The sequence below is a fragment of the Scophthalmus maximus genome, chromosome 1 (genome assembly GCF_022379125.1).
Source record: "Scophthalmus maximus strain ysfricsl-2021 chromosome 1, ASM2237912v1, whole genome shotgun sequence".
Lineage (NCBI taxonomy): Eukaryota > Metazoa > Chordata > Actinopteri > Pleuronectiformes > Scophthalmidae > Scophthalmus > Scophthalmus maximus.
In genome coordinates this window covers 23,024,035-23,049,848 of record NC_061515.1, presented here as the reverse complement: position 1 = coordinate 23,049,848, position 25,814 = coordinate 23,024,035, and the positions used below count along the sequence as shown (strand labels likewise).

The following is a 25,814-nucleotide window of genomic DNA, read 5'->3' as shown; positions in this document are numbered from 1 at the left end:
GGTGGCGTAGGGTTTTTGTTTCCGTGGCTCGCCTCGCCGTTTTGTCGGGGGGGGGGGGGCCAGACAGACGATTCATCTGACTTTACCATACATCCCCAGCTGGGGGCTTGATCACCAGGGTTGTTTTTTCTTCCCCCCGCCCCCCCTCCCCCCCCTCCACCCCCCAGCCCCCGACAGGTAAGCCGCTCAGAAATAATGATGTGTTGTCAGTGGCGGACGAGGAGATGTTGGTCATGAGTTATCCGTGGTGAGGGGTGTCTGCTCTGGTGAAGATTATGTGAAAAAATGTGCAGGTGATCACTTGTGACTGTCTGGCTGGATACACCCAGGTCCCATGCGGCCCCATGTGTGTGTGCTCTGCGCGCACAGCTGATATTTGTACAGTACATTATTATGGAGCATGACTACGTGACACAATGTCTTTGGGAGGAAACAATACTACAGCTCATCTGTGCCTTCGTGTCTGTATTGTATGCGGGCATGTATTGAATTGTGTGCAATATATGGTTTGTGATTAAATCTCATATTATAGTGCTGCGCGAGTTCAATGAAGATTTTACCCTTTGGGGAAAATACAAAAAAAGGATCTGCTGTTGAGTGCACTCATTGGCTAACTCGGGGGCTTCGTCAGGATACCTGGCCATGTATGTGAGCGTGATCCTACGGTAGGGCGACGCGCGGTCGCTCGTTTCGAATGCAGACCACGAAGACTCCGAACATATGTCAGTCACTGCCAAAGGAAGCTTTTTTCCCCTCCTTTCAAACATGTGCTGTTTTCTTTTTACTTGCCGTCTGGATGAAGACGCTCGGGGAATGACCAAAACAGTGTGTGTGTGTGTGTGTTTCTCATCTGCGGGCCGTCAGATGCGGGCCCGGGTCGTCCCGCGGCAGCAGCGTTCCTCTGGTGTTTTTTGGGTTGTTGTGATACCTCAGGAGAGCCAATGAAACGGGGTTCTTTATTATCCAGCGCAAGTGTGCCAAGATTTATCCCATTAAAGTCTGGAATGCCCTCACGTGGGAAACGGATTGGACCCGCACAGTCAATTTCTTTGTTTAGCCCAGTTCACATGTGTGTATTTGTGTGTGTGTGTGTGTGTGTGTGTGTGTGTGTGAGAGAGAGTAGGGTAGAGTGAGTCTGTTGTGATTGTGTGTGTGTGTCTGCAATTTAGTTCTGGCGCGAGGATGCCCTGGTTTTTGTTTCCTCCAAGCTATTTTTTGCTTTGACAGAACTGCATGCTCTTTGTTTTGCGTGGTCAGAGGACGACCCCTTCTTTGCGCTGTGTGTGTGTGTGTGTGTGTGTGTGTGTGTGTGCGTGCTGATTTGCTGGCAGGCCACTGCGGTTTCTGCTGATAGGCACAAGACAGAGAAAGATGGAAGAGAGAACTCTTGCTGGTTTCTCATATTTGATATATTTGATTAAATATCAGATCATTGATATATAATTGATTGATTGAAGTGTGTGTTTTGGCGGAGTGTCCGATTATCTTTTGATCAGTTCAAATATTGCTACAGAGGCTTTTGTTTTCTCTGTGGTTTCTACCGGATTTGGTGCAAAGACAGAAAATTCAAATATGGTGCAACGGCGTTGTCCGTCTGATTGTGACACTCACTGAACAATGACACGTAGATTCATTTCTCTCTCCTCTCCCCTTTAGGGAAAAGCTGGCCGTGGCTCGCCTGCAGAGGGAAGTCGCACGGAGCAAGAGCGAAGGAACAATGGTAAAGTACAGTGGAGCCGCTCGGCCCTGTAATCTGCGCAGAGCCAGAGAAGCCACAGTGACGGCGGGCCAAAGTCAACCTTTAGAGTTTCAACACCACTACTGCAGTCCATCTTAAAGGACACGGTTCTGCAGAGACGTGTGCATTTGTGTTGGTTTTTGTTAGTTTCCACTGCTCTGTGACACATTTTACTCAAAAAAAGTATTGCGGCCTCAAGTCCCGCTCAGACATTTAGGTATTCAGATGGCACGGTCAGGTTGGGCAACATCGCAAGCCTGCAGTTGAGCGGCCGCCGTTGCACCGCGTTGTACTCGACTAGACGGGAAATTGCTGATGTTGTGCCTCCGCTTTCTTTTTCGTGAGGAACTTGTGAAAGGACGGAAAATGGGTCAAAGTGTGCATCTCTCTCTCCGTTACTTGCCGACGTGTGGATAGAGCATGTTTGTCTAACCATGTGATGAAGCTCGGCTCAGCTGATCGCAGCGTCCGAGCGGAGGCTCCGACCGCAGGCCCAGCTGCTCGGGCCGCACCTGATTTTCCTCCGTGGCGGCCGGCCAAGAGCAACACGGCGCACACAGCGCCGACGCACTGATACGCTGGGAATTTTCGCACGATTGTTTTTTGCGATTCTCTATTGATTCCTGAAGGAGGAATGTTTGGTTAGAGCCCTCCCCCCCACAGCGAGGGGAGGTCAGAGCACTGGGTCAGACACGGAACGGCGCAGGGAATCGGCGTATTGCTCCAGGGCACTTCAGCACTGCAGATTCTTTGTGCCGTTCAGGCTCGGATCTGCGGTGCCGAAGTGCCCTTGAGCAATACGCCGACTCCCTGCGCCGTTACCAACTGAATTAGTTGGTAGTTACCAACCATTCTGCATTTATGAATATGTATGTGATGATTCAGCTGGCTTTCCACATATATATTCATAAATACACCATGTCGACAAACTGTAAATAATCAGCTGACTAATTCAGTTGGTAGCAGACGGAGATGCTGACGCTTCCAGGGGTTTGTGTACATCGGAATTTCCTGAGCACGGACACAAGGAGGATGCCACGTGCTTGTGAATACTCCTTTTCCACGACGTTCGACCGCTTCTCCGCCTCCCTGGCCTCTCGGTGACCCACATACTGCCCCCCGCTCCCCCGTCATGCATGTGAAACACGAAGGCTCGCTATTGATTACCGCAGTGGGTAGATATACTTGGGATCAGTAAAAATGTATCTTGCATCCACCAATGAACTCTGGTCCTCAAGTCATGTGAGTGGTAGGCTGGAGTTTTCGCTCTCGTCTTGCCGTTCATCAGCACCACGTAGAAATATTGAAACCAAAACTTCAGTCCGATGACCGGCTGCGACCCGTCCGGCGCCTCTCCGTGCACTATGGGTTTGTCCGTCTTCTCCGGTGGTCACGGAGAGGAGGTGCAGCCTGCAGCTCGACCTCGTGTGTCATGAATAATGATGGACTGCCAGAGAAGCAAATGGTAGCAAGGAAATAGAGCGTGGTCGCTAAGTTTAACTCGCTTCGCGATGATGTAAGGGCCAAAGAACACAGAATTGGCCACAAGCAAGGCATTTGTAACCACGCGATGAACCGTGATTAAATAGGAGGTCAGCCCCATGAGAGTTTAGCTCGTGAGCAAGTCGTATGTATCTGTTATCACAGAAAACAGCGCCAGGAAACTCACCTGGAGACCCACCTTTGGTTCCTGCCAAAATAAAAGCTCGAGATTCCGTTTGAACATCACCAAACCACTCCGTTGAGAACGTTTGTGAACACATGTAGCATGGAAGATCCTGAGTTACCACCGAGGGCACTCTCTTACTTCCCTCCTCTATGTGTACCCAGCGTAATTTCAGTCTGTGTGTCCACACCCTCAAGGGCTACACCTCTGTGCGTCGACACCTCCGCCCGTAGCAATAACCTTCCATCCCCTGACCTCGGCACGGCCTGAAAGAATATATCATCTGCCCACGCCGGGAGGCTCTGCTCAAGGCCGAGCTCTCACGCGAGTGGATGACATGCTAATTATTACTTTTAGAGGGGTGTGCCAATTGCTGTCGGCGCATGCTCAGGGTGGAGGGAGATGGGATGAGTTATCTGTGCCAGACAGGATTGGGGGTGAAAAAAAAAAAAAGGGGGAGGAGGGGGATATCACTAAGCTCCATTTGAAATTGGGATTATCCCCGTCGGAGTCCCCCTTGCACTCTCTCTCCCTCTCTCTCTCTCTGGCATTCCTGGGAGGCTTCGGAGCTCAGGCTCGGTTCCTCAGCGGAGATGAAAAAGAGGGGCTGCTGCACCGGGGAGATAATTGTCAAAGCGCTGGCGGTGTTGAAGTGGGAGCCGCTCACCAGCCCCTGCAGACTCCCACGCCCCTGACGCCCACCTCCATGCCCACTCGCTTACCCAAACCCCGCCCCCACCCCACCCCACCAATCCTCGCCTGCCAAGGGACTAACCCGGAGAGACAGATTAAAGCGGCCACGTACTTTTTGAAGTGGCTCCGTATCGGATGCCTCTCTCCGACAGCCTCTGTTCCCTGCCTTGGTCTCAGCTCTCTACATCCATTAGTCTCCACTGTGTAACGCGATCAGGCAAGCGGTGCCACCCGTTGAAGGCCGGCGCTGGTTCGCTGTACGTCCTGCTGCACCAAGCACATGTGCATTGTGTAGGGAGAACGAGAGCGAGAGGCATCTTTTACGGTCATGCACGGGTCTGGCTTGTGCAGTTGTGTACAGCCATGAGTGGGACATCAATGAACGACGCGGTTTACTGAGGAGCGCGGGTGTCGTATTGGGCCTCCCGTCGCGGAGCACGACGGCCACTGGCAGCGCGAAAAGCACACGCCGCTCTTTTGTCACGGATCATCTGGGAGAGTCCCACCACGAGACCTTTTTTGGAGTGATTCGCGGCCGGCGCTCAGGCTCCGGGGTGCGTGAGCGTCTGCGAGGTATTTCCCCACAAATATGGCCACACAAGACGCATTTGTTCGTGGTCCGAAGCGATACGGTTGAGCAGGCACCAGAACCCGCCCGCCTTGGACCGCTGTTTGTTTCTCGAACTTTATATTAGGGCCTGGACATGGTGTCTTTTGGCCCGCGCCGCCAGAGCACAAGTCTTTAAAACTCCCAGAAGGAAAACAGTGGATTTCCCGTCAGGTGTCAGATAGAGCACGGGTCACGGATTTCTTGCTCCTCTGTGGGGGCCTCAGTTTTCCCTCCAACAAGCCGTGCCCTGTCTGTCTCGAGTCAAACCGCTCATTCACAGCCTCGCCGCCGCTGTAGGTGTTTTGGGGGGGAGGTTTGCCTCTGGAATCCTTCACACCCCGAGCCAGAGGCGTGGCGCAGGGCAGGGCTGCTCTCCGTCTCCCACAACTCCCTTTGATGCCACTCAAGAAGTGCAATGTGAGGCCGTCAGGGGCAGGATGCTGGGTTTCCTGTCAGGCAGAAAACAGAAGTATGCGTGCAGGCTTGTAAATGCAGGCAGAGGGGGGTGAGGGGGGGGCTGCGCTCTCCATTAAAACAGGCCTTTAAAACTGTTGGGTAAGACTGTGACCACTGGAAATGGCTGTGCAAACACCATGTGAAAACAAACGACCCGGCTTTGAGAGGAGCTGGCTTTATTTTTCTTTGGGGTTTTTGCGGCCGCTCCGCGATATCTGAGCTTAAACAGATACGAGCCTCGCACACATACGGTCGCTTCACACACGGCCAGTCTCCGGGACGATTGCTGTGCAGTGTCCGGTTTGTTCGTGGACGGGCGAAGCTCTAACATGTGGCATTGTGTTGTTTTTTTCATGGAACTTAATTGTGTTGGTAAAAATCAGACCTCTCCGGAGTATTTTTCTGGAGAAAGTGAGAGATAAGGAGGGAGCTGCTGGCTTAGGGAATATAAATGGAACAGTGTGGTGAAATAAGCCCTGGAGTCCTGATAGGAATCAGCTATTCCTGTCCATAAATACACATATTTCATATGCCACAGGCTGCAGGACGTAGTTGGAAACACTGCACTGAAATTGAAATTGTCCATCAGGCTGAACATTCTTCTTTACAAGCTTTCTTAGTCAACAAATGAACTCTCATGGCTTGTGGGTTGAGGCGGTTTCACTGAACGTGTGTCTCCTCAGTGTCAGATGTAGTGTGTGCACTTCACATAGAAAGTGGTTGCAGTCCAAGTTTTTCGCGGATGACCTTGACCTCGTAGCCGCGTAGATCAGATGCTAGTCCCCCATAACCTTCACTGCATTGATTGCCATAACCACAAGCTTTCTCCAAACTTAGTTTTTCAGTGTACGGAACTTAAATACCTTTCACTTAACCATGTGCAGAGTTGATAAACCCTTACCATACCTTAACCAAAGTTTGTCTGCCACAACTACAAACTTTGCATAACTGATCTGCGGATATTGTAGATACATAAAAAAGGTTTTCCGTTGAATACCAACGTTATTAGATGGAAATGTGGTGAGTGAAACTATATGTTAAACACAGATGAAACTCTCTCAACTGATTCCTTTAGCTGCGTTATTAAATATTATACAGTGCGATGCATTTTTTGTAGAAATATGGTTTTAATTGTATCCATATTTAAAGTTAAAAAAAACTTTTACGGGTAGCAAAGGGCAACATTTTGACGTGAAAATACTTAAATCCACCTTGTTCTTAACTGGGTCAAAATTTTTTGCAAGAAATCCTCTAGATTGCAGAGTTTGAAGAGAACCGACTCAGTGTCTGTGCAGCCACACACAAAGAGGGACACGAAGTCATGAGTTAGGACTCCTAACCATGGTTTAATTAGTTTGCTGTAATTGGTCCAAGATATCATTGGCAATGGTTTATTAATGATCAAACCGCCGTGAAAGCACCTTTGAGATGGACATGTTTTGTTGCGTGCGTTCGGCAGATAAAGAAGTGTTTTCGAGGACGGGGAGAAAGGCTCGGGCCCCCTCGAGGAGGTTCACCGCGGTCGGGGGCCTTCATGGAGTGTTTCTGACAGCTGTTTGGGAGATGTGTGACAGCGTGGAGGTCTGGGTGGGGGGGGGGGGGACTCAGGTGTTGTCTCGGCAGATTGGCTTTATCAGCCGTGGACAGGGGCGAGGGTCGAGATGGGGGTCCCCCCCCACCCCCAAGCGCTCAGCACATTCACCCGGTGACGAGCGCTGACAGCCAGGCTCAAATCGCCATCTCCACACCATCCCTTTCACCCACTCTCTCCAGAGTGTACGTGTGTGTGACTGAATGACTCGGAGTGTGCGGGCGGGGTGGGGTGAGGTGGGCTAGGGGGGAGCTCCCATGGCAATGATAAATGGGCCACTCTTATGATTTAGCATATTCCTGCGGTGTGTGTATTATTTGCTATAGTGCCGGAGGCTGTCTCAGAGAGAAGTGGTACACTCTGATGTAGTGGCTCTCCACGATAATTGAATTGATGGAGCCCCTGGGGGACACGGGATTTTTTTTTCTTCTTTATAGAGAATAAAACACTGTTTACTCTCAACCTTATTTCTGTAACAAATCATCTCGGAAAAACATATGCTCCCCGTGAATTTCTCCTCACGACGAAAAACACCCGCAGCTCCCCTTCCGTCCTGGAATTGAAATACTTTTAATGATATTTAATTTGAATGTCTTCATATACATGTGCCAGCCAAGCAGTGTGTTACACTGTCATGTGACTTCAGTTTTGCTGATGAGCACACACACACACACACACACACACACAAAGACACAAACTGCCTAGTGGCATGTTTTATTTATGAATGAAGAACCTGCGCGACGTATTGTGTCCCTGATGTTTGCTTTAGCAGCGAGCCAGAGATCCGCTCCCGGCCCTTTGATTACGCAGAGAGCCCCAACTGAAGGGGCTGTGGGGGGGGGGCTTTCTGTGTAACGAGAGGAGATTATTGAGCCCCCATGAACTGTACCCCAAACATTGCATTAATGTACACAAGACATGTACAGTCGCAGATGGACGAGGTCCTCGCGAAAACCGGAGACGAGGCCGCGGCTGTGCACTTAACCTGATAACGTTGCACTGCAGCTTTTTTCTCTTTATGGGAGACGGCGTTGCGGCCAGGACAACAAGGAGAGGCCAAGGTCTCTAATTAATTTAGAGTCCTCTGTGCATCTTGGAGGGTATCGGGGGGCTTTCGAGTCTTCCAGTAATTCAGCTCGGATGAATACCATTACCATCTAATGCCGTCCAATTACAGGGGCGAGCTACATTCATGGGGCTCCACTGCAGCTAGTACAACATTAGACACGTGAGTGTCCATAAAGGAAACGTGGAGGTCGTATGAAGGCCCGCGACAGCACGCGACATAACACAACACGCATAATGGCAAACGTTTGCAATTCCTTTGCCGCCTGATTTTTTTTTTCATTTTATCCCAGCACATTTAGTGCCCTGAAAATCGATGGCATCTCGCTGTCCCTTGCGTAGCAGGCTTTACATGTTGATGGTGATAAATTCTGTCATATCTAGATGGATGCAGTTGTTATCAAGCAGGAAATGAAACCGGTCGCGTCGGTGACAGAGGTCAAATTTAATCCTGACAGACCCAATCTGGGTTTGTTGCAGATATATGGCTCAGTAGACCGATTTAAAATCCTGCCCGGGCCATTTTATAGATTACTTGGCCTATTCCATTTGATATTGCGTCTTTTTTTCTTTCCCCCCTCCAACCGCTGTTATTGTTTGATAGATCTGTGTTTGTGTGCGAGCTGCTGCAACGTGCATCTCCAGTTTTATCCCAGTGAAATGTTGCCCTCCGCAGGAGGAAGGCGGCGGTGCGCCCACCCTTCAGCCCGGGGGCCCATGACAGGGCCGTCAAGTGAGAGGATTATCCGCTCAGTCGCTGGATTAACCAAAGTAAATGTTCTCACAGAAAAGTTGCCAAGCATGTTTTCATGACAGGCCATCCCCAGTGTTGACTTTGAGATGTCTTCCCAGGGCATTGCTGAAAGGCGTGTTGCCTTTGCAGCGACGGCTTGTCAAAGAATATGCTTTCAATTGGCATACTCTGTGCCGCAGAAGAAGAAGAAGAAAAAAAAAGCCATGTCGTTGCTGTAGACGATAAACATTTCAACTGAGAGACACCGTAATGTATTGCTAGGGGGATATCTGGCCATATAAAGATATGGTAATGTTTGATTTAATGGCCCCGGGGCTTGTTAAATCGCCGAAATTATATATTGAACAAAAGCAATAGAGGGCCCTTTTTTTTTTTTTACGGCAACGTCGACTATAAATCCTGTGTTGTTATTGGGGGTGTTGGCAAGACTCTGTCAGCAGACACAGAGCGGTTCGGTGGTTTATGCCCCTTGGGCGTTAGTCGGGGGCCACGTGGGCAACAAAAATCACGACTAAAAGCTACTGCACTTTTGTGAGAATCCCGGGGGGGGGGGGGGGGGGCGACTCGCCGGACAATACTGTGCACAATGAATACACGTGTTTCCCGCGTAGAAAAGCCCTTTGTGCTTCGTCTTGCATTGGAGTGGAATCCAGCTAAACCATACTAGCCGCCGGAGGCTGCGCTCGTAATCGGGTAGCTTCGTGTCATTAAAAAACGTGATTCTATCCTGGCTGCTCAAGGAAGAAAAAAACACTTTCCTTCTTGCACTTTGTCGCGCAAGTAAATATTGTGTTTTGCAACACGCTCTTTGCATCCTCCCCCTGACCCATTTTTTTTTGCTCAAGGAAAGAAGCTGAAAAAGGGCCAGAAAAAGTCGTCGGCCTCTGTCCAGATATATAGGTCCAGCGCTTGGCAGGGGGATGAACTACTTTGTGTTTCTGGGCGACTGGATTTACAGCGGCCATTACTCCTGTCGAAGGGGGTGGGTGGGGCGGGGGGGGCTCCCTGTTGTGTGAAGAGCCTTTCCACATAGTAGCCATGAATTTATGGCCACGGTGAAAGAACCAGAACCGGTTTTAATGGGGACTTGGGTTTTTTATATTCTCTCTCTCTGTCCTCGACAGATACACCCTGTTAAAAAAACTGTTTTTTGTGACAGAATCCCTGCCAACAGACAATATAGTGAAATATCATTGGTTGGATTAGAGACAGTCCGGTAAGGTAATTGACAGGCGTGCTTGCCACTCGTTTTCGCTCTTATTTGGTTCTATGTTGTAGCGTTGAATCATGGGTAGAAAAACTGAGGGTACCCCTGTGCTTCATTCTTATACTTTCTCACCACTAGATGTCCCCATAATGTCGAAAAAGCCGCTCAGCATGAAGAGGAAGACTGAAAAGAGAGAGAGCAAAAAAATACACATCAATTCCTTTTCTTTTTTTTTTTATTGCACAGATATTGCACTCTCTCAAAGATGACATGTAATCCTTTACCAGGGACTGACAGGATAATCCCCCGTTGAATTAGCTGCCCGTGACTGACATTACCGTCATAATAACTTAACAATACATCTACTTTATATATGTATATATATATATATATATATATAGTTGAGATGTATACTCTTTGTTCAGTCAAAACAATAAGATGAAAAGCACCTCATATTCAACATCTCCTGCTCAGCAGACGCTTCACCTTTGGTTTGCAGGAGAAGCAGCTTTCTGAGAACCAATTTGCAGTCATTTTTAGGATCTGGCGTTCGTGGCTCATATTTCTGACGAGCCAGTGACGGTTGGTTGATCGTCCAAAAACCTTCTGCTAAGAAAACGGGGGGGCCAATTGCACTGTCGTGAATAATTGTCAGCGGCGGCGGCGGTGGTGATGATGATGATGCCCGGGCTTCTGCGCGACGAAGAGACTGATCCTCTCCCTTGTTTTGTTCAGTCAGCTGTAATCCTCAGTCTCGCTGATGGCGGCCGCTCAAAGCTTCCTCCACAACTTTTGTCACTGAATAAACTCAATTTTAAATACGGGGGGGGGGGGCTCGAGCAGGGCAGCGCGCTATACTGTAGCACAGGGGCCGCGGCGTTTGAAGTTGCGCTTGAGGCGGGGACGGTTCTCCCTTTTGGGGAGCAGATGGCCGAAGCCATCAGAAAGTAGAGCAATCCAATTAAAGACTGAAAAAAAAAGAGCTTTCATTTTTTTTTATTTTTTAAATGTGTCTCTGGTGAAAAGGGAAAGATGAAAAATGACCATGTGAACTGTGGAGGCTTTCCTTGAGGAGGAAGAAGGAGCTAACCCGCACCAAACCGAGGTTCAGAGGAAAAAAAAAAACCCACATAGCACTGAGAGAAATAAAATAAAGTGGAACGGGATGGAATGGCGGGTACGACTTGGCCTTGCCGTGGTGTTGAGCTTTCAAATTTTTGGGCCTGGGCTGCAAAGGATATGGAGCCTCTCTTTTGGTTTCACCACCTGTGTCTCACTGATGGGCTACAAATTCAGCATCTATCGAGTCGAGTGAGGTCACGTTTGGCCTCAAAAACACTTTCCTTTTCCTTTTACCGTGCAACAACACTGCAAGGATAAATAGTTTTTTTCCGGTGTTTGTATGTGTTCCTTTCATCGCCGCAGCACCGTTTTCTGAATATCGGCTGACTGCAGGAACTGAAAGCTCGGGGACCTTGGTGCTGTAAATATGCAACGAGCTGTAATGAAAAGAAGAAAAAAAAAGAGAGAGAGAGAGTTCGGGAGGAAAAGATGGAGGCATGGTAGACCCAGGCTCGCTGATGGTGTTGTTTGACATTTAGCATGAACTTTCTGTCACGGCGCCGGCGAGGGATGGAGGGGTTCATTATGAGCATTTCAAAGTAACAACAAACTACTGGAAGTTTTTTTTTGCCAATATGGAAGTTTAAATGTCATCACATCCTTATCGTCTTATTTTTTTTTTGTTTTTTTTACCAATCCTAAAGCATGAGCAAGTATCCGTGTTGGATATTAGACAAAAGAAAAGTGTTAAGGTGCCTTTTTTACATCATAGAAGCATTCTGTTTTCACTTAACCCTTTTCAAGGAGGGTCAGAGGTCAGAGTAAGCGGCAAAAGCACAAATGCCTCTGGCCACCGGGGCTTCGGGGGCTTACCCGTTCAGGCACCGTAGGTATGGTATATGACTTAGGGATGCCGAGGGGGTCGATCCTTTGAGCCTTTAAGGCCACACGACGCAGAGAGTTAACCGCCCTTGTTTTTTTTTTTTAAATTGTTGTCGTTGTCGTCCGCAGCGAGAAAAGCTGATCCACGAGCTAGAGGAAGAGCGACGCCTGCGACTGGAGAGCGAGAAGCGTCTCCGGGAAGTGACAGAGGAGTCCGAGCTGGGCCGGGCGCAGATGGTCTCGCTGCAGCAACAATTCTCCAGGTAAAAGGACCGCCGTGCACTTTAAAATCCAATTTACCGCCGCTATACTGACAACTATCGCTGCTCATTGCTAAGATGTTTATCCTGATCAGCATGTACTGCAGTTGACGTCAGCGATCCTTGACTGTGTAGAAGTTGTAGCCAGAGTTTGAAAGTTAAGAACATTAACTCAAGTACTATGATATAATCAAGAAATATAGTGTATTATATTCCACTAAGCTAACCTTGTCAAACTAAAACGAGAAGAGGAAGACTTCTCGACTCGATGACTCCGCTGCTATTGAACCATTTAGATAATGATAAAGAAAAAGGAATCTAGCCAGTTATGCATTGCCACAACAATGGCAAAAATTCTTGCAGTGAAATGTAAGAACAAGAAAAGTTATTAATGTGTCTTTTGAGTCGTGTAAAAGCGCTGGCAGAAATTGGAAATCAGTTTAATTTGCAGCATGGAGCAAATGTGTCCTCAAAGTTCTTCAGTCTCTAATACACTTTGAAGAAACAGCATCAGTAATGAGTGTAAAGATGCAGGAAATTCCTTATTCAATCATGACACATCAATATTTGACATAAGCAGCATTACAATGTTAAGACGATCTTGAAACACCGAGATAAACAGTAGATCTGATAAAGCCATCAACGTGTGTCACATTTTTTGGAATAAAGAATAACAACGAGGACATTTTAGAAAAAAAAAATTTAACAGCAATTAATTATTTGCCGCAATTCCCTGCAATCAAACACTTGGTCTTTGGATAAACTTCATAATCCATATCATATCCCTGCTCTTTCTGGGTTGTTTTTTTTCAACTTCATTGGACTCACCATTTTGTCTGTGATATTCCACCTGGTCGCATGACCTTGTCTTCAGCACAAGATGAGCTGATACATTACTCTGGCTATAAAAAAAAAAACGAATGAAAAAAGAAAATCAAGTTATAAAAGCACGATGTGCTTGAACAATGCTCCTGTCGTAACTTTCAGTAACCTCTATTTCATGAAGTTGTCCTCCGCCACACAGCTGCTGAGGTGTGACAGAGCGGGAAGGCAAATCGAGAGTCAGAGCCGGGTTGATGCTGCAATTAGGCGATAGGCGTTCAGCGCGGGGGGAAAAAAGAGGAAGAAAGAGGAAGAAGAAAGAGAGTCCAGAGGATTTCACATTGAGAGCTTATCTTCTCATTAAGTCGGTGGAGAAAATCCTGTACATTTTAATGGTCCCAGTGTTATAGTGCAGACGAGGGCAGCGTCACCGCCGGGGGAAGAATAAAATATTTATGAGCCGTTCCAAAAGATTTATCGCACATTTAAAGTGTCCCATTGTTGCCTCTGGGGGGTTAAGCTCAATGGAGTTTACGCGCTTACGGCGTCGCACCCTGCGTCGCACCCTGCGTCGCATTCCGCCCGGTTGACACTTTCGGAGCTGCTGGACGCAGCTTATAGCGCTTAACCGCAGGGGGGGTTAAGCGCCTTGCTCAGGGGGTCCTTTAGCAACAGTTCTAAACAAGGTAATTGCATTTTCACTCAATGATCCTTTTAGCATGTTTATGGGTAAGTTTCCAGTTGCTGAAGCTTGAGTGCACCTGTTCAGCTGGAGGTTGTTGCGTGTTGTCACGTCTCCTGGAATTCAAAAGATGGCTACGGTCAAGGGGTTCGGGTTCGTCGTCGCTGTACACCGTACAGCCGACATCAACCGACAACTTCTTTCAAACCCATCGAAACGGCAGTGTCACTACATCTACCGCTCTTCTTTCGCTTCTTCGTCAAAGGAGAGGGAAAACTCCCCGAGCAGAAGGGGCCCATGATGCGCCTATTACGCTGGGACGAGGAAGAGTGTACAACCAATCGCGTCGCGATCTTTCGGCTGATCATGGCCCGAGGACACGGCCTCAACCATAGCCCCCTAAAATCATGAACCGATTCCAAAACAGCACCTGTCCACGTCCAGCGTCTCCCTGTTCGACCCGCGCGGAGACTTGTTGAGTTCTTCCAAGCATGTTGCCAAGAAAAAAAGTGATTCTATTACTGGGGATGAAGCCGAGGCACTCACCTCCGATAGAGTGAGACTGTTGAAGGGGGTGGATGTAGTGGTGGATTAGTAGACGGGGCAGGAGCAATATGAGGCGATGTCTTGTCGCCAGAGGCAGAGAAAGTACTGCAATTCTATTAGGAGGGAAGTACCATATATATATATAGCATGTCCCTGATTGGGCACAGCGCCGGTCCCCACAGAGACAGATCATGGCAGAGGTCGCCCAGATGGATGGTTCTCATTGGGCGCCAGACGGCTACTGGTGCTCCGCAGCGCTCATTGTCACCGTACTGGATTGCTGTAATTTCCATGCGCCCCGCGCCGCCAGTGGATTTTGTGACTCTCGTGGGAGCACAGGTCTGCACCGATGAGCTAACGGGATTTCAGTGTCACTGTCAAAGTCCCTAATCTTTGTCTAAGCATTGCCGAGCGCCTATCGGGACGCGAGCGAGCCCCGGGGCCAACGTTGTACTCGTACCTGGCCCCTTCGGTGGATTAACGCGCTCTCATCGCGGCCAATAATCGGTGGCGCTGTGCCCCGGTGGCAGATGGGACATCAGTGTGGTCACTTTGATTAGCGACTTACAGACCAGCAAGAGAGATAAAAAACCAAAAAAATAGGGGTAACTCGGTCACCAGGCTACTGACAAGTGTCCTCCCATGAATCTTTGCCCCACTTTCGTCTGCCGCTCGCTCGCACTGTTTCCAAGTTATTGGCGTTTGGGTCGCGCACGTGCACCGCCTCACAACGCACACGCCCGCCCCGTCGGCCGACAGACGACAATTACTCTGTGTCTGCGCCGCTTTTCTCCATCCATATCTCCTGATTGATTTACGCCCGTTATTTGTTGCGCATTAGGGGGGAATAGAAACCTCAGTTCATCAATGTGTCTTTGGAGATAACGGCCACAAATCATGTTGAGTGGACGCCCAATCTTTTTAAATAGACTTGGATCTGTTTGACCTCGGGCGACGATTGATTTGCCTATTGCTAATTAATTGAGGTTGCGCTTTGAATCATGAAGATTGGAAGTGAAATCAGGCCGGTAACAGGCGTATCAATTTGAACGATAAGAGCCCGCCACGTTTGTATGCCGAACATATCAAAGACTATGTAAACGAGTTATTTAAATGGATTTTCTTTTAAACTAAGCCAAAAAGAAAACAGGGTTGTCGTTTGATTTAGCTCAATGCTTAATTTTTTTGTGTTTATGGTTTGCTGCGCCAGGAGAAAGAGGTTCTGTGATGAAATGACACAGATGTAATAAGATGCTTGTTAGAGCTGCGCATAACTGTATCACACACACACACACACACACACACACACACACAAGCAAACAGGCATATTCACACCAAGCAGAAAAGATCAGACAGACGCTCCTGGTGCCAGACGCACTCTGGTGAATCTCGGCTTCTGACGGTCTTTGTTTTCTGTGTGTACGTTTGCCTCTGTGACTCGTACACTGGCATGTAAGGCGGGGATCGACAGAAGGTGGAGCGACCGGCTTTTTCTCGGCTGCTTTTTCGCCTGTTCGCACGGCTGGGATCAGAAAATTCAGCATTCCTCAAGTGACTGACCACTTAGCTCCAGACATACTGTAGGTGTACACACACACACACACACACACCCTCCCCCAGGCCTCTTAGCCCGGTGTGGGTCACATGCCCAGCCCCTCCTGACTTGAGTCAACCCCCCACGAGACTTCACCACCACTAGCCAGGCCTCCCGTCATTAACCTCCTACGGATTAGCGGGAGACTCCAGACCACAGTCCGGGAGCCTCCTCGGCCCACCCTGGACGTCCCACAACTCCATATGGGTAAAACGTTTAAGAGGCCCGAGCGGGAGAGGACAGGAGAATGGAGGAGAAGCAAAAGATGGGGACACCAGGAGCCACACTTCCGGGTCCCGTCCCGTTGTCCTTCGGCACATGACTGTAGAGAGCGGGCTAAATGAATTGCAGAGATCGAAATATAATCCATCTAGTGCATTCGGACGTCTATCCCGCAAAGGACTTTCGGAAGGCCCTGTCCAGAAACCCCCTCCCCTTCCTGTGTTACCACACTCAGGATGACTGGTGAGCAGACAGCGACATGGGGGCCGCTGGGGGCCCCGTGTTACCGTCTGGCTCGAAGATGAGGGAGGCAGTTCTCAGGTAATGCGATTTAATTTGCCGTGTGTGTGTGTGGAACAGAGCACAAAGACTGCACGGATTCCCCCCCCCCCCCCCCCCCCCCCCCAGCCTTTTGTGGCAATTTGTTTGGTTTCTCTCCGCTGCGTTTTGTTTTGCTTGCCATGCTTATCCTCTTAAAGACTTTATCGTAGGCCCTCCTCTGCCTGTTGTGGAGATTAGACACCTCTAGAAAGGGAAAAGGAGCGGCCCTGTGTTGCATGCTGCTCTCAAAGTCTGCTCACACACACACACACACACACCTAGGCAAGTACACAGGTTCACAGTTTCTAAATCTCTGTGCCACTTGCGTATTCTGCGGCTTATCTCTCTTGTTTTTTTTTTGTCACTTTTGTTCTTTGTGAGGCATTCAAGGTAAACCAATCTGCGAAAGGCGCTTTTGGAAATACATTTCAGTGTATCTGAGTCATCGTCGCCCAGCGTGCACGTGTGATCATTGGCGAAACCGCGAGCGTCCTGCCGGCGACCCGATCCAACTGACTTTGACTCATCGCCGTCCCTCTTTGTGGCAGGATACGGGAGAGACTTTACGGCTAGACTAACAACAACAACAACAACGGCAGCAGGCCGACGATGACTGGTGCCTGCAGATTTACAGCTCGCCGGCGTATTCCTTTTTTCTGCGCGTTACTCGGTGTGCACACGCACGTGCGCAGATGATCTAAACAGGCAGGAATGGCAGCACAACTGGACGTGTTGTTTGGACGGTCACGCTCAGGTGGAGATCCGGCCACGGTCCACAGGGTAACGTTTCAGAACCCTGTGTGTGTGTCGGTATGTGTGTACGCATTCATGTGCTACTCTCATTACCGCGGCACTACAGCCGGCCCAGCAAGGACTTACACAGTCCGAGAGCGAGCTGAGTGATTGCACTGTGTTGTGCAGATCAATGCCCTCTCTTCTAATCATCCAAGCATCCAGGCACGCCTGACCCAAGTGTTTTAATACCCCACCCGCATGCCTTTGGCGGTGGCAGTATTTAACCAGATGAATCAGGCCCCTGTTCAAGACGACACATCTGGGGTCATTAAAGAGGGTGGGGGGGGGGGCAGTCTTTTTGAAGTTACTTCCTTACTCCTGCCCAATGGGGATGAGGGCTATTAAATAGATAATAGGTGTCTGGACTATTTCGGGCGCACCTCATAATCAGTGGATTTATTGGTCCGCTTCGGCCGCTTTCCTCTGAATTTGAGCAGGGAATTATGTCTGATTGAACTTAATTTGGGTTATTCCGCTCTATCGCTCGGCTCTGAATTGTCAGCCCATAAGAGAGCTTTGGTATCAATCATCCTTTTTTTTTCCTTTCCTCAGAACACAATCCTCACACTTATCAAGCAAGTAACGGGTCAAAGCGTGACCCGTTACTTGCTTCCAACTATGTCAGTGCAGTCACAAACACGCATAAAACTCGACTTCCTGCAGTGGATTAAAGGCGCTGGATATGACGTTTATGGACGTGGCGAAAGAGGTCAGATTACAGGCTTCCGCCGAAGTAGGGCATCCGTCCTCATTGCGTCCTCTCCGGCTTGTGAAGCTGGTGCTCACAGATTGTAGCCTGAAGCCAGATAGCATGCGATTCAAACTGAACCTGGTGGTTGCAGGATATGGATCTGGTTTTCTGACAGCTGCTGTGGTTGACACATATACCGTTACAATGTTATACGGGCAACAAGAAGGACATTTTAATTTTAAAAAATCCCAGAGATCTCTGTTGCTACAGGAGAAAAGTGAATAATTTCAATTTAAAACAGTTGCAGTACCAGCGACAACGTCCTTATTAAAACTGTCTGTCAGAAGAAACACTTCCTGGGCTCTGCAAATGATCAAAAGTAACCTCAGCTCTTTCTTCTTTTCAATGCTTTGACCAAAAAACTAAATGATTTTAATCTCCCTTGTATTGAAGGCAGAGATTTCAGAGTGAAATGCCTTGAGACCCGAGCACATGAAACGGAAAAAAAACTAGATGCATGACGAGCTACCGCGACCAGGAAGTGAGAGGATGAAATGTGTAGGAAGCTGGAGGTGCTCAACTCCCAGTGCTTTAGAAAGAGGCGTGGTGTCCGTCGTTGTGACTGGTCTCCAGTGTGACTTTATTCATTAGAGACAGAAATTTTGGCAGACCAACAGAGATATACACTTTTGCCACGTTGCAAAAATTATATGCAGGACAGGTTTATGGCAATATTTGATTTACAGATGTATTTCTTAGATTTTGTTTGTACTTTGTTCAACCTACAAAGGATGAATGCAAATTCGCTTTTTTGAATCTACGCATATTCACTCTATAAAATATCAGAAAACAGCAAACATTGCTCCGAGCTGACACAATTCCTTGTTTCTTCCACAACCCAAGCGTATTGAATTTCTTATGATAGACCACTAAGAAAACCACACAATTTCTTTGCCAATTTTGCTTGAAAAATAACAGTCAATAGTCAAACTATAGCTGCCAATTCATTTCCTGCCAACTGACTAAATGCGCAATCGACTGGTACCTCCAAAGTGTCATCCCCCCTGCGCTGTGTCGTGACCCACGTCCCACTCAATCCTCCCTGCTCCCGAATGGGCCGTCCCAGGAGCGGTTGCGGCTCACAGTGTAACTAATGGACTCATCGCTGTCCTCGTGACTGGGGTTTTCCCACTGGGACGTCTCCCCTCCGCCATCGTCTCACATGTGGAACACACATGCCCGTAACCCCGCTGCGGAGATGCGTCCATGTGACATGCTCTTGAGGATTCAATGGCTTCCTCGTTGCTAACTGCTTCCTTTGGCCAGGGGTCAACATGTGGCGGATGACCATCGGGGATTTCCCATGCAAAGCCTACCAAATGTAGTGGGACTGCTGCAGGGATGAGAGAGAACCTAAATCTGGTTCCCTCCATATGTCCGTTTTAATTTACGCTCCTCACAGACTAGTCCTCGAATGCACCCGGCCGGCAATATCCACTTCTGTTAAAATCGTGTGGTGATGATTCTGGAATCTGGTATTTCATTGAGATAGTTTTTCCAGTTTCTTGTACATTTCTAACATTTGCAATCAGACATTAAATGGCATTTAAGATAAAGTAGTTCAATAAACCGATGTTCATACGAATCATCTAATTTTAAGTGTATTCTAAACGAAGCCCTCTGATTTCAAAGGGGTGTTTCACAGCAGTTGGCTGACAAATATTGGAATGAAATATGACTGTCAGAGTATCTTTAATGCTTTGGCCTCTTGATCTCTTTTTTTCTCTGGCATGTGTGTCTTGTTGATGAGGTCAAAGGTCGCTGGCGGGAGTCAGCGGTCGCGAGGGCAAGGTCCTTTGTAATGCTACCCCGCTGCAACGCGCGCGCACAACTTTTGACTGTCCCCGAGGCTCTGAACTCGACCCAAACCTTCCACCAAAAAGTGTCAAGTTGAGTTGCAGGCAGTTTGTTCCTCTCCTTCATTTGGGTCACGTCTAAGAAAGGGTCTCCTTGCATGTTTTCCGCAAAACTACTCGTAAGAGGATAAGGTCGGCTTAGCGTCGGGTTAAGCTAGGCAATCACCCGGTGGGCGTGCATAAGTGATTTGCTGGAACGGAGTCTGAGAAGAAGAATGGAATGATTTTGTGGGAGAAAAAAAAAAGGGACAGTTTCGCTCGGGCTCCTTGACGTCGGATAAGGCGATTGCAGCCGTCGGTGTGGCGGTCACGCGAGGTTCCCCCCCGATGGCCTGGATTCAGCCGCACAACCAGGTGATTGTTCTCCCTGTCATTTCAGCAGCGGTACAGGATTTTCAAATGTACTCAAATCTGATTAGGGCGTCTCGGCCAACTTGAGCCCCCTGACGGTGCTGATAAAGTGAGAGCGGGAACAGAGACGGACAGAGGAGGAGGCGCTGTCGCGTCTCCACCGATCTGCCGTTACTTTCCATCACTTGGCGTTTCAGAGCTTCTTTCTTTTTCTTTTAGTAGGTTTGTTTCTGTTCGTCCAATTCTTTGACTCTCATCTTTCCCATTCGTGCTGTTTAAACTCATGTGGCGCACAGCATTTGACAAGATGATGAAGAAAGACGACAAAGCAAAAGAGTGTGTAGAACAGGGCAACACTTGCTGCCGCCACTGAATTCTGGCAGCACCGCATATCCAACCACGGGGGCAGGGGATCAGCGACTCCCGCGGCGTCCGAGCTGTGGAACATGCAACGGACGCAGGCGGCCGTTGGCAGGAGAGTAGACTAAACAAGCGAGCATCGAAAGACTGTGCTAATGAAAAGTGGCACATTTGGAGGGGGAAGATCGTCGAGAACCACGAGCGAGAAGAAACCTGCGATGGCCTGCAGAGAGCTCTGATCACGCTGCGAGTGTCCTGGCATGCAAATGCTTCTTTATTTTTCTTTTTGCACAGAAAGTGTTGATTTTAGTGAAGCCAACGCCTCTTAATCACCAGTGAAGACCCACGCAACTGCATGCACACACACACACACACACACACACGTGAACACAAGACACACTGGCTGACAAAACCAGGAGGGGATCCCCGGGCCCTTTTAGTCGTGCTTCATCCCTACAAACCCATCATCCCCGCTTCCCCCTCTGATCCGAGACTACCGGCCTGCTCGCCTCCCGGCAGGGGTCCGTCCTCCTCCAGAGAGGGCTTAACATGGGACATATGGGAAAGTCTTTGCCTGCCAGATCACTGTCTCTGCGCAGGGGCCGGTGTCGGATAATGACACGCTGGAGACGCGGCGAGCGGGGCAACGAGAACAGGAGATCTGCTGTGGGGCCGACCACGCTGTCTGTCTGTCTGTCTGTCTGTCTGTCTGTCTGTCTGTCTGTCTGTCGGTCGGTCGGTCGATCGCGCGACTGCGTTGGCCTATTTCATCCCAGAGACCCACATTTCAGCCGCAGCTGTCTGGGTCACTCTCATGGAGCTGTGAGAGTGGAGTGCTGGCCGCGTGTCCGGATTTTCTCTACAATATGGAGCTCAGGGATGTCTGCGGGGTTTATCTGGCTTTTTTCAGGAAAAACGGTTGCGTCAAAAAGGGAGTAAAACTCAAGATGGGGTAAGTTTTGAGCTAACATTGTTAACTCTGGAGAGAGGGGGGTCTTGAGTCCTTTGATAATTTAAAAAGGCCCGCGAAGGAATTTGCCAGTGAAGGGGCGAGAGCGGTGTAAAGCCGGTGTGGTTTCAATGAATAGAAAATAGTTTTGAAGTCTTGATGTCATTGTTACCTTTGACGACTAAATGGTGAAGAAGAAGAAGAAGAAGAAGGAGTGAGAAAGGTTTTCTCATGTGAAAAGCAGCAGCAGCAGCAGCAACGTTTCTCCTCTAATTGTTCCAGTGTGTGCTGATGACAGCCCACTTTGTTCACCTCCACGGGTTCGTCGTCACATCAAAGCTCTGGGCAGCCTGCGATCACAGATGTGTTTTCTGTGTGTGTGTGTTTGTGTGTGTGTGTGTGTGTGTGTGTGTGTGTGTGTGGGGGTGGGTGTGTTCTATGCAGAGGAGGTGAGGGTGGTGGGAGGGTGGGGTCGCCTAAAGCTCATCAGACCTCGGGCTGGAAAATTGATTGGACCGTTAATTGTATTTCCTGCACTGCTGACAAACGCCGCGTTTGAAATTCCGACCGCGCGTGCTTTCATCTCTGTACATACGTGCCTTCAGAACACACACGCACGCACGGACACGTCCTTCCTTCCCTCTCTCCCTTCCCTGAGTGGTATTTTCAATATGTCGTCGGTGAGCATGTTGAGATTGATCACACTGAGCATGACTGTTTTTTTATGTCAAATAATTCTCTGTCATCTGAGTTGCATTCCATCCATTTACGAGAAAGGTAAATCGCAGTGTTCATTATAAGGGGACACTTCTGCTAGTTGTCGGTTTATGTTGGAAACGTTGCATGTGTTTATCTGAATGTGCTTTTCTGTGCTTTGTTCATTCACAATGAGATCCCCACACGAATACGCTCTGAGGACGCTTTAGTGATTTCGATAGAAATCCAGCCCTTTTGTTTGATTGTGGGTATTAGTTGTTAGCAGGTTCGTGAGTAAAAGAAAGATGTTGAATCCTGTATTCAATAGCCAAAAGCAAACTTCCCCGCAGAGCCAAAAAGATTTGGGTAGGAGTCGAATCCGCAAGCGTGAAACGACTGAATGAAAATTGTGTTCTTCCTCTGCCGTGTGAGGCTGAGGAGTTGAAGAGATCACCGAGCGGCGGGTGCAGTCCGCTTTCAGCTTTTTCACGTTTTGTTGAGATGGAATAAAAACGTCCCTCCGAGTGGAACCCAGTCTCTCCGTCCAGAGACTGTTCGTGAAAAACACAAAGGGTCTCTTTCACGTGCGAGGGAGTGCCGCCCACCCCTCAAACAAACAGGAGGTACATCCAGACCCTTCCCTCTCCACCCCTCCCTCCCTCCCTCCCTCCCTCCGTCGTCCACGCCACAGCTCGAGGACACAGGCGGGCTGAGGCCTCAAAGTGTTTCTGACCATCCTGCCACTTTGTGTAACGTCAAGGCCGTTTGAGGTCTAGCCGGTCGCGGCGAGCATGCTGGGAAGTTTGTCTGGAACTTATGCATGTGCGACCACACCAGCTACGAAAACACACGTCGGTGCCATTCATTTCGTCCTTGGAGTATTTGCCGCATTAGAATAATTTCCAGTCCATCTGTTCGCTCGTCCCACCGTATTTCCCCCCATTTTTCTCATCTCAGCCTTCATTTGTCAAACTCCCACCTTAACATACTCATCGTCCATCAAGCTCACATAACACGTGTTGCTGAATTTCAGTGGACCAAATCCCCAAAACGGCCTGCAGGAGAGCATTATTTTCTTGACTGCTCCTCTGAGGGAGAGAGCGACGGTGCGCCATTAAGTGTTTTTTTTTAACAACACAGTAATGTCATTTTTGCACCCTTTTCCCCTTTTCTATTTTTCCTCAAGTGAGCTATGGAGATGCTAAACCCTCCATTCCCCCATCTGCTGCGGCTCGGGGAATATATTCGCGACTCAAGGAATTGTTTCAAAGTCTTCATCGTTGTGCAGTGGGCGGAAACGTTTTCGACCCGGACTGGCAGGGGAGTGTCCGAGGATTGAGGAGATCACTCGAAAAATCAAGATAAAGATATGTATCTATGTGGCTCCAGTATCATAATAATGCACAGGAGGCACAAATCATTCCTGTGGCAGTGGGTGGTCAGCCCCTCAGGCCAAAGAACTACCCCCTATACCCTCCATGCTGATCACGCCACGTCGGCCAGTCCTTGACCCCTGGTGTCAGCGTCTCCGGACACCCAAAGCCGTCTATGTCGCGTCCTCTCTGCTCTATAGGATGTGCTGATTAAGGGCAGCATTCAAAGCAGGAACTGGAGCAATCTGCCACCAGCACTGCCTGCCTGCCTGCCTGCCTGCCTGCCGCTCTGCCTCTCCCGACTGTTCAGTCAGCAGCTATAGCGGCCTGATTACACGGGGGCTTTATGGCTCAGCCCCTGGACAGATGGTCCTGCCTGCCTGCGCTCATTCCCAACCACTGCCAGGGGCCGATCACCGGAGGACTACCGGGAAATGTGTTGCACAACAAAACCCTGCATAAGACATAATGCACAGCATATGTATACTACATGAAATGATCTTTTCATTTAGGATCGAGTGTTTTCTTGACGTCGATAAACTCCCACAAATGCTCACATCTATTTTTCACGCACCATGATAACTCAAAGCATCACCTTAAAAATTGTTATGACATCATTTTCCCGGCGTTCCGGAGCTTTTGGACCGAGCAAGGCCAGTTGTTTCCTCTTGCTTCCAGTCGTTATGCTAAGCTATAACATAACTGCCTGCAGACCACTGCCCGACGTTGAACGCACAAACACGAGTGAAGTACATTTTTCAAATAAGTGAAATAACGGAATTTCACATATTGCTTTCATCAAGGTTTTTTGGAACACACACAAAGACGTGCACATTTACTAGATACTTACTTCTTAACTTTTTTTGCTGTAAATGTGTAAAGTGCCAGCACAAGTAGGTTAAGCTCTACTTTTGCCTGATTCATGCACATTTTGATCGGCTTGACAGGTGGCAACAAGGCCCCGTGTCACACTGACAAACGCACGAGCCATGGGATGGAGACATGCGAGAAGCGCCGGTCCTTGGCAACGCGAGTGATATCGCAGCAGACAGCGGGACTCCGGCCGCGAGTCTCTCCATTGTTTGGTCCAACATCGCTGCGAATCCAAAGACCTAAAAGAAGAAGCCGAAAGTGTCATGAAATTCACATTATTCCCTCCTGACTGTGTCCTTTTTATTAACAACTGCTGGCTGTCAAACCCCCCCCCTCCCAACCCACACCCGCTGCTGCCCCTGAATGTCAGTTTCATCTTATCCCTTCCGTTTACATGATCCCAGCTGGGTCCAAGATCCTCCCCATGTAGCTTATCTGGTGCTGCGCTGGTCGGATTTATTTATTTAATTTTTTTCCCCACAGAATCCCATAGTGAATACACGTGGGGTAAAGTTCACCCTGTAGCTGGAGGGATAAAGATGGCATGTGGCTCTTATTCAGACGGAAATAGGCAAGAGGCTTTCTCGCATCGCTCTCTCCTCCGGCACCTGTTTTGCATGCAGTCTGCGGTGTTTGCAGCACAAAATGGGAGCGCAGATTGTTTTCCGAGCAGACCAGGTCCTGGAGGCCAAGGTCGCCCGCGCGGTGTTTGCTGCTGTGAGTGCACTTAATTCGAGCCATCAGCAGACACGCATGCGGCCGTGCACAGACGAACGCCCACAAAATCGTACACAATAAGTTAGTAAGTACTATGTTTGCACATTTTGTACTCGGTCCACTCGTTTGGACAAACTGCTCGCCGCACAGTGGACTGAGCAGAAGTTGGGATGCGGTCCCCCCCCCCCAAAAAAAAATACCACTCATCCATCTTGTGTCTCTGGCACCGATTCAGTCCCATTCTCTTATCATCTCCCACTGTGGGGCCATTTGTGTTATTGCAGAGAGTGTGAAAAAAGAAAATCACATTGGAAGGAATGCGATGATCCATTTGCAACAACAAACATCTCGTTAAAAAGTAAAACCGCTTGAAAATAGATCCCATAATAGACGATTACAGCGCATTTGAATCCGCTCATCATTTTGAAGCCGCTAACGGCTTTGACTCGCAATCATTTGAGACATTTTATAACTCTGAGGTCCTCGGACAGGTTCATACTGGCTCTTCTACAGGAGAGATTTAAAAAAACCAAATATATATATCATGTTCGGACGTTGGCAACGGGGTCACCCCACCTTGGTAGAACCATTCCCTGGACACCTAGAACTGTGAAAACAAGAAACAATGTCCTGTTTATTCAGGAGAATCCGCAGCCTTCGCTTTATTATCCGAGGACTTGTGAGACCATCATGAGGAGGAGGAGGAGGAGGATGGTAAAGTTGACACAGTGCACAGTATGAAGACAGGTGGCTGACTGTACAATCTGGACAGTACGAGTAGCATACTGATGATGCTGCCAGAACGATCTCATAGAGGTGCTTTTTTTGCAAAAAATGCGACAGCGACGAGTGATTAACATCAAAGTCTAAGAAGTGTGTGCCACGCCGTGTTCTCCTTAACCGCTTCATGTTTACGTTGACG

At 48.8% G+C, this 25,814-nt stretch overlaps 1 protein-coding gene across 4 annotated transcripts in view; it reads left to right on the top strand.

Annotated features, from left to right (window-relative positions):
- Window positions 1-25,814, top strand: part of LOC118304010 (nck-associated protein 5-like) — a 124,826-nt gene that overhangs the window by 61,813 nt on the left and 37,199 nt on the right. For 3 of the 4 annotated variants that reach the window (XM_035629628.2, XM_035629629.2, XM_035629632.2), the window contains 2 exons: window positions 1,657-1,720; window positions 11,854-11,987. In XM_035629628.2, the coding sequence (XP_035485521.2) occupies window positions 1,657-1,720; window positions 11,854-11,987 (198 nt within the window). Of the gene's footprint in view, window positions 1-166; window positions 178-1,656; window positions 1,721-11,853; window positions 11,988-25,814 lie in introns of those variants that run through there. The other variant, XM_035629633.2, reaches the window with a different exon arrangement.